General features: G+C 48.0%; 1 protein-coding gene across 3 annotated transcripts in view; it reads left to right on the forward strand.

The window, feature by feature from the left end:
* Positions 1 to 11,585, forward strand: part of LOC122370008 — a 32,129-nt gene extending 20,544 nt beyond the window's left edge. For 2 of the 3 annotated variants that reach the window (XM_043345225.1, XM_043345227.1), the window contains 7 exons: positions 2,004 to 2,199; positions 6,965 to 7,135; positions 7,685 to 7,862; positions 8,314 to 8,473; positions 9,149 to 9,338; positions 9,797 to 9,948; positions 10,421 to 11,585. In XM_043345225.1, the coding sequence (XP_043201160.1) occupies positions 2,004 to 2,199; positions 6,965 to 7,135; positions 7,685 to 7,862; positions 8,314 to 8,473; positions 9,149 to 9,338; positions 9,797 to 9,948; positions 10,421 to 11,194 (1,821 nt within the window). In that variant the 3' untranslated portion in view covers positions 11,195 to 11,585. The remainder of the gene's footprint in view (positions 1 to 2,003; positions 2,200 to 6,964; positions 7,136 to 7,684; positions 7,863 to 8,313; positions 8,474 to 9,148; positions 9,339 to 9,796; positions 9,949 to 10,420) is intronic. The other variant, XM_043345226.1, reaches the window with a different exon arrangement.
* The last annotated feature ends 2,230 nt before the right edge of the window (positions 11,586 to 13,815 follow it).

Consider the following 13,815-nt stretch of genomic DNA (forward strand, 5'->3'; position numbering starts at 1 on the left):
CATAGTGTGCACATTAAATTTGCCGTTCTAAACATCATACGATTTATAGTTTTATTCATATCAATTGACCATTTTCTCCCCGAGAGTTAAGTTGCGATTTTTCACGATGTCGCCTTCCTTTAGTAGCATACTATATATGGCCTTGAGTAGCATGCTTCAGCCAACTTAGCGAGTTGACTTATGTTGATTGAAAAACACACACACTCCTCATGCCCTTGTAATCACAACAATCTCCATAGGAAAACAGTGAAATCAAATTCATAATGCACGGCCGACGAAGCTCGCTGGCGCTGCACGTGTATTGCTAGCAGGATCGGTTCCGGACAGTCTGTCACTAGCAGGATTGTAGGGTGAATATTATTTGTGTTTTAACTATAAATGCTTGTAATTATTCTAATTTTATTTTGTGTTTTTGCGATATGTGTAGTGTGCTACTGCTGACTGTTGATTCAACAGATGTACTGCCTGTCTGTCGGGAGGTCTGAGGCCTGTTTCGCTAACAAATAAAGTTTGCAATTACAAATAAAAAACTTGAGTTTAAAAGAAATAATTACCAACATTTGAGATTTGGATTTCACGAAAGCTTTGAGCAAGAATTTTGAGTTAACAATTTACGAACTAATCTACCAGAAAAAAAGTTTGTAAGAAACATCGAAATCGCAAATTTTGTGTTTCACAAAGACCAAAAACTTAGAAGAAAACGTTATACTTACTAATCCGAAATTCTAGTGGCCCTGACGTTCGGAATTTTGCCACTTTTTTGTGCAATAATGCAAAGTAATCAATTATTTAAAACAATTATGCTTTGCTGAGTATTTTATGCTCTTTTTTACATAGCACAAATTCTATGAGCAAGCTATAAACAGTATTAAAATAACGTCATGTTTTGTCATTCGCGTCGTGCATTCAACAGGCTTCTGCTGTCCAATGTTTTGCGTGCTATTTTCTTTCAATAATAAGATATTGTGAATTATCATTTATGCCTATTATTTTACAACATCGTTAATTTTTATTTGATTATGCAATTTTTAGCATGAAAACTAGACATAATATAATAAAAAGATGCAATATCGGTACCATTTTATAGTTCTTGATTAAAAACAATTTTACTGTTTACAAGTTTATTTGCAAACTCTTTTTATCTATCGGAGGTGCCACGGCCCACGGGTGGTGAATTTTAGTGAAGTCGGATTTTACATAGTGTGCAAATTCTTAAGCTCAGGCTACACCAAGGCCCTATATAGAAGGCTACACTACAAGCGTTTTTTCGGTTTCTGCGTGATTTCGGTTTCCGCGTTTTTACGGTTTCTGCGTTTTTTCGTTCCGGGCGGCCGCCGCGTGGACGGTGTTGTTTATAGCATAGTGATGGATAAGTGATCAAATTAATTAATTATTCATGTTAAATAGTGTCGTGTTTTAACAAAATTATAATCAAATAATTGTTTTAAATATTTTACAACTAACAAGAATATATTTTCGACCATAATCATTTGTCAGCTTAATTACAATTATCATATTTGAAGTAGAATGATGAGTTTTGAAACACATATTGTCGTTTTTAATCATGAATTACACCATTTTCATTATTTATATCTGAAACTGTTCCGTCGTCACAATATTATTAGCAACAATCACTTCTAATCATTCATCACTAAAACGAAATCCCGCAGAAACCGAAAAAAAGTTCACAGCTCTGAACTTTTTTTCGGTTCCGACTCGTCGGTTTTTGCGGGTTTTCGTTCCACGGGACGCCAGACTGGCAGTGTAGCTTGCGCAATGCATTCGCTATGAGGCGAACTTGACGACGCGAACCGAAATCCCGCAGAAACCGAAAAAAACGTCGGAATTCATGCTAGTGTAGCTTAGGCTTTATGAATTGTGAAGTTCAAACACTTGCAATCGCAAGTTTTTAGTAAAACAGGCCTCTGGTCTGTTCTGCCCGATATTCTGCCTGTCTGTCGGCAGGTCTGGTCTATTCTGCCCGGTGTACCGTCTGTCGGCAGGTCTGGGAGCTGACCGGGTACACGCTGCTCTACAGCTGCCACTCGACTGCGGCACGGCCGGTCGGCGCCGTCGCCGTGACCGCTGACCTGCTGGCCTCCGGCTGCGGCTCGCTGGTCTCTGCGGCGGCGCAGGTGGCCGGTCGGCGCTGGACAGATGTGACCACCACCCCGCTGGACAGGGTCGGCGCGGCCTGCGGTACGTCCGGCCCGGCAGCCGGTAACGCCCCCAGCTGGTGGGCCGCCCTACCGTGCTGCGGCGTGTCATGTCCCGTAAAACAGACCATCTTCAGCCTAGCTGAGGCCTGTTTCACTAAAAACTTGCGATTACAAGTGTTTGAACTTTACAATTCAAAAGTATTTTTGCAAGCTATGTAAAATTCGATTTCACTTCACTTTATCACCAGCAGCATCTCCGATAAAAAGAGTTTGCAAATAAACTTGTTAACAGTAAAATGGTTTTTAATCAAGAACTAGGTAGGTATGCCATGTCACCAATTTTGCATCTTTTAATCAAATTATGTCTAGTTTTTATGCCAAAAATTGCATAATTAAATTATAAATAATGATGCTGTTGCAAAATAATATAAATGATAGTTCACAATATCTAATTATTGAAAGAAAATAGCACGCAAAACATTCGACAGCAGAAGACTGTTGAATACAATTATGGGGCGCGAATGACAAAACATGACGATGTTTAAATATTGACTATTGTTCGTAGCTGGTTTATAGGAATTGTGCTAACTAAAAAAGAGCATAAAGGCCTGGCTACACTAGGCGCTTTCTGCGTGCGTTTTTTTTTTTTGGCGTGTTTGCGGGTTTTGCGTAATATCTCTAGAAAAAAGGTTATTATTAATTAAACTTCTTTAATATTTATATAAAAGTTTTTAGAACGTTTATGTTAATTAAAAGTCTTTATGAAAAACATATAACAAAAACGTAATGTCGTTTCTTTCTAGAACGATTTTCCGCAAATCACGCAACCTCGCAAAAAAAACGCACGCAGAAAACGCATAGTGTAGCCACTGCATAACATGTTTCAGCATAGCATATTTGTTTTAAGTGATTGATTGCTTTGCATTAGTGCAGAAAAAGTAACAAAATTCTGAACGTCAGGGCCACTGGAATTTCGGGTTTGTAAGTACAACGTTTTCTTTCAAGTTTGTGGTCTTCGTGTAACAGAAGTTTGTGAGTTGTGACTTTTATGTTTCTTACAAACTTTTTTCTTGTAAAATAGTTATTAAATTGTTAACTCAACATTCATGCTCGGAGGTTTCGTGAAATCTAAATCTCAAATATTGGTAATTATTTCTTTTAAACTCAAGCCTTTTCTTTGTAATTGCAAACTTTATTTGTTAGTGAAACAGGCTTCAGAGGCCCGTTTCACTAAAAACTTGCGATTACAAGTGTTTGAACTTCACAATCCATAAGTATTTTTGCAAACTATGTAAAATCCGATTTCACCAAACTTCATTACCAGCAGCACCTCTGATAAAAAGAGTTTGCAGATAAACGGTAAACCTGTAAACAGTAAAATTGTTTTTAATCAAGAACTATAAAATGTTGCTGATATTGCATCTATTTTATCAAATTTTGTCTAGTTTTCATGCAAAAATTGCAAAATTAAATTATACATAATGATGCTGTTGCAAAATAATATAAATGATAGTACACAATATCTACTTATTGAAAGAAAATAGTATGCAAAACATTTGACAGCAGTAGACTGTTGAATGCACTTATGGTGCGCGAATGACAAAACATGACGATATTTAAATATTGTTCGTAGCTGGTTCATAGGGATTGTGCTAAGTAAAAAGGCGCATAAAGTGACTCAGCATAGCATAATTGTTTCAAATAATTTATTGCTTTGCATTATTGTACAAAAAGTAACAAAATTCCGAACGTCAGGAACACTGGAATTTCAGGTTTGTAAGTACAACGTTTTCTTTTAAGTTTTTGGTCTTCGTTAGACAGAAAGTTTGCGATTTCGATGTTTCTTGCAAACTTTTTCTTGTAGAATAGTTTGTAAATTGTAAACTCAAAATTCATGCTCGAAGGTTTCGTGAAATCCAATTCTCAACTGTTGGTAATTATTTCTGTTAAACTCAACCTTTTTACCTCGTAATTGCGAACTTCATTTGTAAGTGAAACAGGCCTATGATGTGAAAATATAGTCATGCCCACTAATATTAACATCAGTGGCCTGTTTCACTAACAAATAAAGTGTGCAATTACAAAGAAAAAACTTAAGTTTAAAAGAAATAATTAGCAACATTTGAGATTTGGATTTCACGAAACCTCCGAGCATGAATTTTGAGTTTACAATTTGCAAACTATTTTACAAGAAAACAAGTTTGTAAGAAACATTGAAAATGAAATCGCAAACTTTCTGTTTCACGAAGACCAAAAACTGGAAAGAAAACGTTGTTCTTACAAACCCGAAATTCCAGCGGCCCTGACGTTCGGTATTTTGTTACTTTTTGTACAATAATGCAGAGCAATTGATTATTTAAAACAAACATTGTTATTCTGAGTCATGTTATGCTTTTTTACTGAGCACAATCCCTGTGAACCAGCTACGAACAATTTTTAAATATCATCATATTTGTCAATATTTGTGTCATTTGCGTGCTAATTTCTTTCAATAATAAGAAATTGTGAACTATCATTTATATTATTTTGCAACAGCATCATTATTTATAATTCAAGTATCCAATTTTTGGCATGAAAAATAGACGTAGGTAATTTGATAAAAAGATGCAATATCGGCAACATGTTATAGTTCTTGATTAAAAGCAATTTTACTGTTTACAAGTTTATTTGCAAACTCTGTTTATCGGAGGTGCCGCTGGTGATGAAGTTGAGTGAAATTGGATTTTACATAGTTTGCAAAAATACTTACGAATTGTAAAGTTCAAACACTTGTAAATTGTAATCGCAAGTTTTTACTGAAACAGGCTTATGCGATTACTTTTTCGCGTAGGCGGTGAAGAAACTGATTGGCGGCTGATAAATGAACGCTTAAAAATGAACGCAGTTGGCGATATTTCAATTGTTAAAACTAACCTGTGATTACATTGATGATAAAATATTAAAATCTTGCGTATTTTTTGGTCATTCGGTTAAAAATGAAATATATCTGTTGCATTTCAATAATCACTTTCAAATTAATTTTGACATTAAGTCTAGAGCCATGCCAGCCATCGAAACCATCTGAAACGATTCAGACTTACCTACTTTTTTTTATAAAAACGTTTCTTTGAACATGGTTGTAATGAAGGAAACTGGTAAAATGCTCGTAATATCGGAAAAATTAACTGAAAAATGACCGGAATATATTTTCGAACTTGTTTCTTCTTCGGTAGCATCAACAGAGGCGAGCAAGTGATATAACATATTTTTGAACTTGGTTCTTCTTCGGTGGCATCAAAATGGCGAGAGAGCGTCAGGATATATTTTTCATGCTTGATTCTTCTTCTCTGGCATCAAAAATGGTGAGAGAGCGACAAAATATACTGAACTTGGTTTTTCTTCGGTGACATAAAGAATGGCGATAGAGCGACAGAATATATTTTCGAACTTTGTTCTTATTCAGTGGCAATAAAAAATGACTTTCTATACATTTTTAACTAACTTCTCCGATAAAGTGTGAACATTAAGTCAATCCTACTATTTTTATTGATTCAGACATAATCTAAATTCGGGCATTCGCTGCTGAAATGTCGATCGTAAACCCACTCACCGTAAAACTTGCTGAAGCTGGCAATGCTACGGTAGGTACTTGCACTTGGTCACACGGACGCAGATCGTATCTCGCTTGAAGTTCTGTCGCTGCATTTCAGCCCACCGAGGCCAGGCTGACCCGCCGACCTCAATTGAACATCGGACGGGCCCCCTGACCCCGGCGGGGGCCCCCCGTGACCCGCCCCATCCCTGGCGTCCGTCGGGACGACTGCGGGATTTTGTGCGGGGCGGAGGGGGCCCAGTCCCCGCTTAGAGAAGCTAGGACATTACACTTTGTGATCAATCTGCAAATGATTGGGACACAACGCCGACGAGCTCGCTGTCGGCGGTGGTTATATACCGGGTGTGACGTCATTTAGAGGCGTTCGCTGATTGGTGGGATGTTGCACCACCTTGGCACAGTCTGCCGGGCGGTGCAATGGTGACGGTTCTCGAAAGCTGACGGAATGATAGCGCCTCTGACGTCGACGGAATTAGATGGCAAATCTGTGCAGAGCCGAGCTATAGATAACATGAGTCATTATAGGATGTTTAGATGACAGGATTCATAGCTCGAAACATTTATGTGATCTTCGGCGGGGGGAATGCAATTCATACGGGCTCAGCTTTTTGCAAATGCAGAAATGTTGTGTTTTGATTTCGCACTTTTGACGTGAAAGGAGGCTTGAAATACCAACTTAAATGTCCGACTATGCACACTGTGCACGTCCGGTCTGTATCTCGAACGACATATTGTCTAGGGGTGCTATCTTTCTTTAACTATGACAAAATTGCTTATGTTTCGCTGTGGGTATCGCAGATTCACCCGTCATTTCGGGATTGAGGACGATTGGAATGGCACGCCTAACCCAGCCTAATCTCGTAAATACCCCTCTCCCCACATACACACACCTGTTATCCACGGGCAACCACACACCCTACCCTCCCCCACGGGCAACCACACACCCTACCCTCCCCCACGGGCAACCACACACCCTACCCTCCCCCACGGGCAACCACACACCCTACCCTCCCCCACGGGCAACCACACACCCTACCCTCCCCCACGGGTAACCACACACCCTACCCTCCCCCACGGGTAACCCCACACCCCACCCTCCCCCACGGGTAACCCCACACCCTACCCCGCCCACTTTGAAGGCGTCCAACCCTGGCACAGCTGCCCTCTGGCTGTCGGCAGCCATTCACCGCTCACAAAGCTGTCCTGTCGGCAGGCGGCCGCGGCAGCCCGCAGCCCGAGTGTGCTGTGCTGGCCGTGCGCTTCTGGCAGCGGCCGAGCGGGGCTCTCTTCGGTCCCGACCGGCTGCTGGTGGTCGTCACCACGGACGGTCTGCGCGTGCTCAACACCCGTACCTGGCTGCCGCTGTACGCGGTCAACGGGACGGGTCAGTCAACGGGACATGTCAGTCAACGGACGAGTCAGTGAATTACCGGGACGGGTCAGTCAGTCACTGGGACATGTCGGTCAACGAGACGGGTCAGTCACTGGGACATGTCGGTCAACGGGACGGGTCGGTCAACGGGACGGGTCAGTCAACGGGACATGTCAGTCAACGGGACGGGTCAGTCTTCGGGACAAGTCAGTTAACGGGACGGGTCAGTCACTGGGACATGTCGGTCAATGGGACGGGTCAGTCACTGGGACATGTCAGTCACTGGGACGGGTCAGTCACCGGCGGCAGCGGTGGAGCTCGGCGGGCTCTGCCGAACGTGCAGATGACATCATTGGGAGAGGGAGCTGGCGGGCATACGACTCGTGGTTGTGGGTGGTGTCAGCTGTCAGAACTCTGAATATTCGCCGTGGGATGGTGTCGACATGTGGGATATGCTTAAACGTTGCTGGTTTCATGATATCGATTTTATTACACGAATGGTCTGTGCTCACTGGCAATACCTGTCATCTGCTCACGCCCTTTCTGACCCGGCCCCATCAGGCGACGGTGAGCCGTGGGGCGGTAGTTCGGCCGCTGTGACACCAGGCGGCGCTGCGGTCGTCTGCTGCCGCAGTGCCCTCGAGGGCCACGTCTCGGCCTTCTGCCTGACCGTCCGGTCGGGCACTGACGAGGCTGGAGACCCCGCCGACCGACTCCGGACGCTCTCCATCGTGTGCCGGTGGGTGCCCTGCCCCCGGGCGGGCGATTGATGCCCTGATAAAATAAGTAAATTCAATGCTCTATTCTTGCTTGCTGGGATGAAGACGTCAGTTGTGTTACCACCTGCGGTTCCGGGAGCTTGATTCGTGGCCATCACCCAGTAGAACTGGAGATTAGTAGACGAATGCACAGTACAATGCATTACTATAGCCCAGTCCGTGTGGACAGTACTCTGTAGCGGTTTCGGCTCCCAGGGAGCCCCCCCCCCCCCTGTGGCAGCCCCCTGAGGCGGACGGTACCCGCTGTTTACCCAGTCCCTTTGACAGCCCCCTGTGGAGGTCTAGGCTGCCGGGGAGCCCCTCCCCCCCAGCCCCCTCCCTCCTCTGACGACTGACAATCCCCTTTCGCGAACGGTCTCCGCTGTCTGCCCGGTCCCTCTAACATCCCCCTGTGGCGGTCTCCTCTCACAGTGATCCACTGCCGGCCCGGTCCGTGCTGCGTGCCCGGCTGCCGCGCGCCGCGCCCGCCCAGCCCGCCCCCAGTCGGGTGCGCTCGTCGGGGTATGGTGCTGCGCCGCGCCGGGCCATGTTCCAGCCCAGGACGAACGCCACCCGCTCACGGACGGCCAAGGTAGGGGTGAGCCTCGGCTGGACAGAGTGCCCCTGACACCGCGGGAGCGAGCCTCGGCTGGACAGAGTGCCCCTGACACCGCGGGAGCGAGCCTCGGCTGGACAGAGTGCCCCTGACACCGCGGGAGCGAGCTTTGGCCGGACAGAGTGCCCCTGACACCGCGAGAGCGAGCTATAGCCGGACAGAGTGCGTCCCTGACACCGTGGGACCCGGGAGCGAGAGCTTCGACCGGACAGAGTGTCCCTGACACCGCTAGAGCGAGCTTTGGCCGGACAGAGTGGCCCTGACACCGCGGGAGCGATCTTCGGCCGGACAGTGCGTCCCTGACACCGCCGCACCAGCGCCACCTAGCTCCCCAGACAGCCCAGCCCAGACAGCTGTAAAGTATCATCGATGAGACGTCAGACGGTGTTGGCTCAGTTGCCCGATCCTGTTTATCCCTTGTCGCTGTGGGCTTGTCAGTTTGCCATAGTACTTGTTGGACCTTCGCTTCCTACTGGTTGATCTGATTTATACAGTCTGATGTAGTACTTTCTAGGTTGCCGCTTCCCACTGTTTGATCTGATTTACATTTTGGAACTCAGGAATATCTACTTATTTTATTTATCTTCAGTGTTGAAATGCTGAATGGGGCGATGAGTATAACATGCGTCGTCTATCTACATGGCTCGTCAGCAGACCGCTGCCTCGAAGTCGTCCCTGTCCAGCCTGCCAACCGCGGCACAGAGGCCCGCTAAGTCACGTGACCGGCATCTGGACCGTCCGGCTCCTAAATACGAGTGTCACGTGAGCCCGCCGCCGGTCGGCAGCCGTCCGGTGCGGATCCTCCGCTCGGGAGATACGCTGCTCAGGATTGCACTGTCAGGTCAGTTTGTTTGTTGTCCGGAGTGGTGCGTGGATGAGTTTGACAGTTCCAGACTTGTATCGATGTCTCTTGGAAACGGAAGTTTTTTTTTGCACTAAGATGCTTGTAGCGTTTGTTCAACAAGTATTTACTACATAGGCTGATTGTTTAATATTGACATGTGGCGTTAGTGACGTTAGTATTTCGTATTTGTATCACGTCGTCAAATGATTCTTGTTGCGTGGACCGGGACTACATACTTCCGAACATCCCACCATGACGGTCTAGGCTGCAAATGGTATCACGGATGTGGAATTTATCGTTGTGCTGACTGCTGATACTCGTCTGTTTTCAATTAACTCTGTTGACTAGATTTCGGTGTTCTCTGCTGAGTCCCTGGTGCGGTGCCACTGGTCACCCCGTCTGCTCGACACTCATTAGGCTCGCCCGTCTCATCTCTGTCGCTCTCCATCTGGCAGGCAGCGGTCGCCACGTCGCCTGCGCCAGCCAGCAGGGCGGCTCGCTGGAGGTGGCCCGACTGCAGCAGCTGGAGGCGACTCAGGGACAGTTTCTGCTGGGCACGCAGGGCGCCATCACCTCCGTGGCGTGGAGCCTGAGCGGCCGCCGGCTGGTGAGCGGGGCACGGCAAACGCCAGCTGTACCAACAGTTCCGTGTATGTAGTTCGGTGGAGCGTGCTTTTGTGAGGCGTTTTCACAGGGGTGGGGTCCCGACATGGGTTTCAAACTTTCAAGCAAAGTTGTCTCGACTGGTCTTGATCATGACTTCTTGATTTTGAGTCATGATCTTGTGGTGTAGCTTGTACAGTTTTTGTTTAAGTCATCGGAGTCAGTTGGTTTTTGCGTTACCGATGTGATCGTTTAATCATTTAGAGATGACTATTTTTAATGCCGATTTTGCGTTACCACTTGCCTTCTGTAAGTTAAGCCTTTTTGTATGCAAGTTTCTTAAGCTTGCAAGACTGCTTTAAGTACTTACATCGTTTTCATCCCGGTCCCCATGTCCATTGTCCACGCCTGTCCGCGGTACTGCCATAAAACATTGACATACGGACCACTGACATCAGGCGTCGTGTCTGCGCCAGGCGGCCTCCTCGGCGGCCGGGGTGCAGCTGTGGTCGTTCCCAGAGGGGGAGCCGTGCGGCCGCCGGCCCGCCGGCTCCCACCCGTACACGGCCGCCCAGTTCTTCTTCACGGACGGCTTTCTGCTGGCCAGTCGCGGCGACACGGTGGAGCTGAGTCGCCTGCCGCCGGAGGGCGCCGCCGGAGGCCGCGGCCGGGGGGCCGGCCCGCTGCGGTCGGCGCTGCAGTGCCGGCTGCCCTGTCGAGAGGTGCTGCACGTCACCAGCGGCTGCCAGCTGCGCTCCGCGCTGGCCGTGGCCTGCTGCTCGGACCGCGCGCTGCGCCTCATCGACATGCAGACGGGCCGCGTGGCGCTGACGCTGGCGGACGCACACCGGCGGCCGGCGCACGTGGCGCGCCTCTGCGAGGGCTCGCCGCACCTGCCGGCCGCGCTGCCGCTCTACGACCTGATCGGCTCGGCGGCCGTCGGCGACGGCGTGCGTCTGTGGGACGCGCGCTGCGGCCGGCTGGCGGCCCGGCTGCCGGCCGCCGAGCTGCGCGCCCTGCCGGCCGGCTTCCAGTTCAGCCCGTGCGGCCGGCTGGTGGCGCTGGGCTCGGACGCCGCCCACCTGTGGCTGTGGGACGTGCGCTCTGGCCGCGGCCCGCTGGCCCGCCTGCGCGCCGCCGCCGCCGGCGTCACAGACGTGGCGTTCCTGCCGCGCCGGCCCGGCCTGGTGGCGGCGCTGCTCGACGGCCGCCTGCAGACGTGGCCGCTCGACGGGGGTCGGACGGAGTGACCCCGACGGCAGCGCAGCGGATACTCGGGGACCGAGGGCGTGTGTGTGATACAGGTGTAATATAGGCGGATGGATAATCATGACTGACGCGTTATTTATTGTGCTGCTGTGAGACTCGGTTCCGCCAGGCGTGAGCTGCACAGGAAGACTAGGAGCATGCATTGCAAGAAGTGATGAGATGATTGATGAAGTCCTGTCAACGAAGGTAGTGATCACGGCATTATAATTATTTGCACATAGTATTTGATCTCAGTCTCACTTAGCTGGTGTTCAATGTTCATTTGTAATCATTCACCCGTGTTGCCTTCATGAAGACAATGTCGGTATTTGTCACCTTATCGAGCCGTTCAAACTCGCTTTATGTAAAACCAATAAAGGCATTTTGATTGACTGTTTTATTTTGATATTGATTGCTGGTGCGATGCAACAGCGATGGGCTGTCCTAGCGGGCATGGCTTCGGTGGCCCGACACTTAAACCTTAAAAGCTTTCGAAACCTGAAAAGCTTTCGAAATGTTCTATTTTTATCCCCCTGAAAAAAAGAATGCTGACAATAAAATCACGAGTATAGGTACTCGACGGCGAGATTACTTCTCGACGGGGTCTGACCACGGACGTATAAATAAACTGGACTGACAATCCCAATGGACCTCCTATGGAAGATACTGAAGCCGACAAGGCGCCATTTTGCGTTGCCAAAAACCCGTGCCGTGAAAGGTAATCGAGCCAATACAATTGGAATTGTGTCTAAACGGATGATCGGATCGAGATGCTGGTGGTACCGTTCGACGGGTAATGCCTTGGGGCAGGTGATGATGCATGTCACAGGTCACCCGGTGTCACATGGCGCGTGCCACGTGCCGACAAACTTACAAAGGGCAAAAACCTTTAAGCGACGCTTGAAATCAAACGAAGCGCGGCACAGGTGCCAAACTCACAGGTCACATGTCCCAATGTTCGACCACTAACATATGGTATGCTCGGCATCAGGGGGTGCGGAATGCACGCGCTAGTGGCGAAAAACATGTTTTGAGGAGGCATCCCCCGATTCCGGAAAACCTTGACCTAGGCACACCAAATTTGGCACACTGACACTACTGGACACGCGCTTTAACCCGCGCACCGACGGGGGTCTGCGCCAACTTAGTACCGACGGGGGGGGGGGGGGGGGCGGATGACCGCCCCTCCCCCCTGAGATCTCGAGAACGAAGCAAGATAGCGACAAGCGGTAAACGGCATCGGATACGCACGGACAAGGTCTACAATTTTTACTAAGGTCATTTTCAGGTCAGGTCAAATATGACGTCACAGGGGTCGAAAAAGTCAAAATGGCGGCGCTAGATATGGAGAGGGTTTTTCTCGAATAACTTTCGAAGTAGTCAAGATAGGAACAAACTAAGGACATCATCGTGATCCTCTCGTCAATCCGCATCGAATGATATATATGTTGACCTCGGAAGGTCAAGGTCAAAGGTTGACCTCAGGTCACGTGACCTCGAGGTCATCATGTATATCATTCGATGCGTCTTGACGAGCTGAACACAATGAGACCATCCGCGCGGCTGTATGTTGTTCCTGTAAGGAGTTATTGGCAAAAAACCTTTGGTGACCTTTGATGACGTCACATGACCTTACAGCTGCCCAACAGCAAAACAGACCTCAAGGTAGTGAAGGTTGATCGCATGTGAAGTCAGGTATGGTATATGGGGCCATTCCGACCCGTTTTAGTGGTAAAAACAGGGAGTTGATTTTTCCCCCATTGACTTATAATGGGGAGGTCGCGAAATTGACCTGACCTTAGGTCACCGACATCAAAATTCCGAGATATACAAATTGTAGCTACTAATGACCTTATAACATCCTGCGACTTTCAAAGGCCTCCGACATCTACTGTAGCTCTGGCACGGTGACAAAGTTGCAAAAAAGTGACTTGAGGTTGGGTCATTCAAAGTGACCTGGTGACCTGACCTTAAAAGTTAGGAGGTTCAAACTTGCACACCATGTGTAAAATTGATGAGAGAATAGTCAGTTTTCCCGCTATCCGCGAAAAACCTCAGGGGGGGGGCGGATATCCGCCCCCCCGTCGGTGCGCGGGTTAAGGTGCTGTACAAATAGGCGTGCTGGGGTACATGGTGCACGTGCTGTGCACGTGCAAACCTTTTGATGGTGCACTCCAGGTGTCACATATGCGGGTAGGGCGGTAGCGCTGGCAAGCTCAAAGTGCCAAATTTACACAGGCCACCCAGAATGTATTCCAGCATAGTCATTGAGCATATCCATCTCCTGGTGGCCCCCAAAGATGCGCTCTGCACGTGCAAAAAAATTATCCGCGCCGGGCGGTGGGGATGATTGGACACCCTATGTGGATTTATGCAAGGCCGATTTATGTAAATATCTCGAAAACGGCGATGTGTAGCGCCGCCGTTTTCGGCACACCTTTTCATACATTTTTTTTTCACAAATGCTGCATAACTTTCAGACTTAGGTCGCTCAAGGTTAGGTCACCAGGTTACGTCCAAGTGGCCTTACCTTAGGAAAAATTATAATGCCCGTCATAGCTACACAGACTATACAACCGGCTTAAAACGTGCAGCAATTGATAAGATCAACAGTATATACGTA

Source organism: Amphibalanus amphitrite, unplaced genomic scaffold (assembly GCF_019059575.1).
Source record: "Amphibalanus amphitrite isolate SeventyFive unplaced genomic scaffold, NRLGWU_Aamphi_draft 001089F_arrow, whole genome shotgun sequence".
NCBI lineage: Eukaryota > Metazoa > Arthropoda > Thecostraca > Balanomorpha > Balanidae > Amphibalanus > Amphibalanus amphitrite.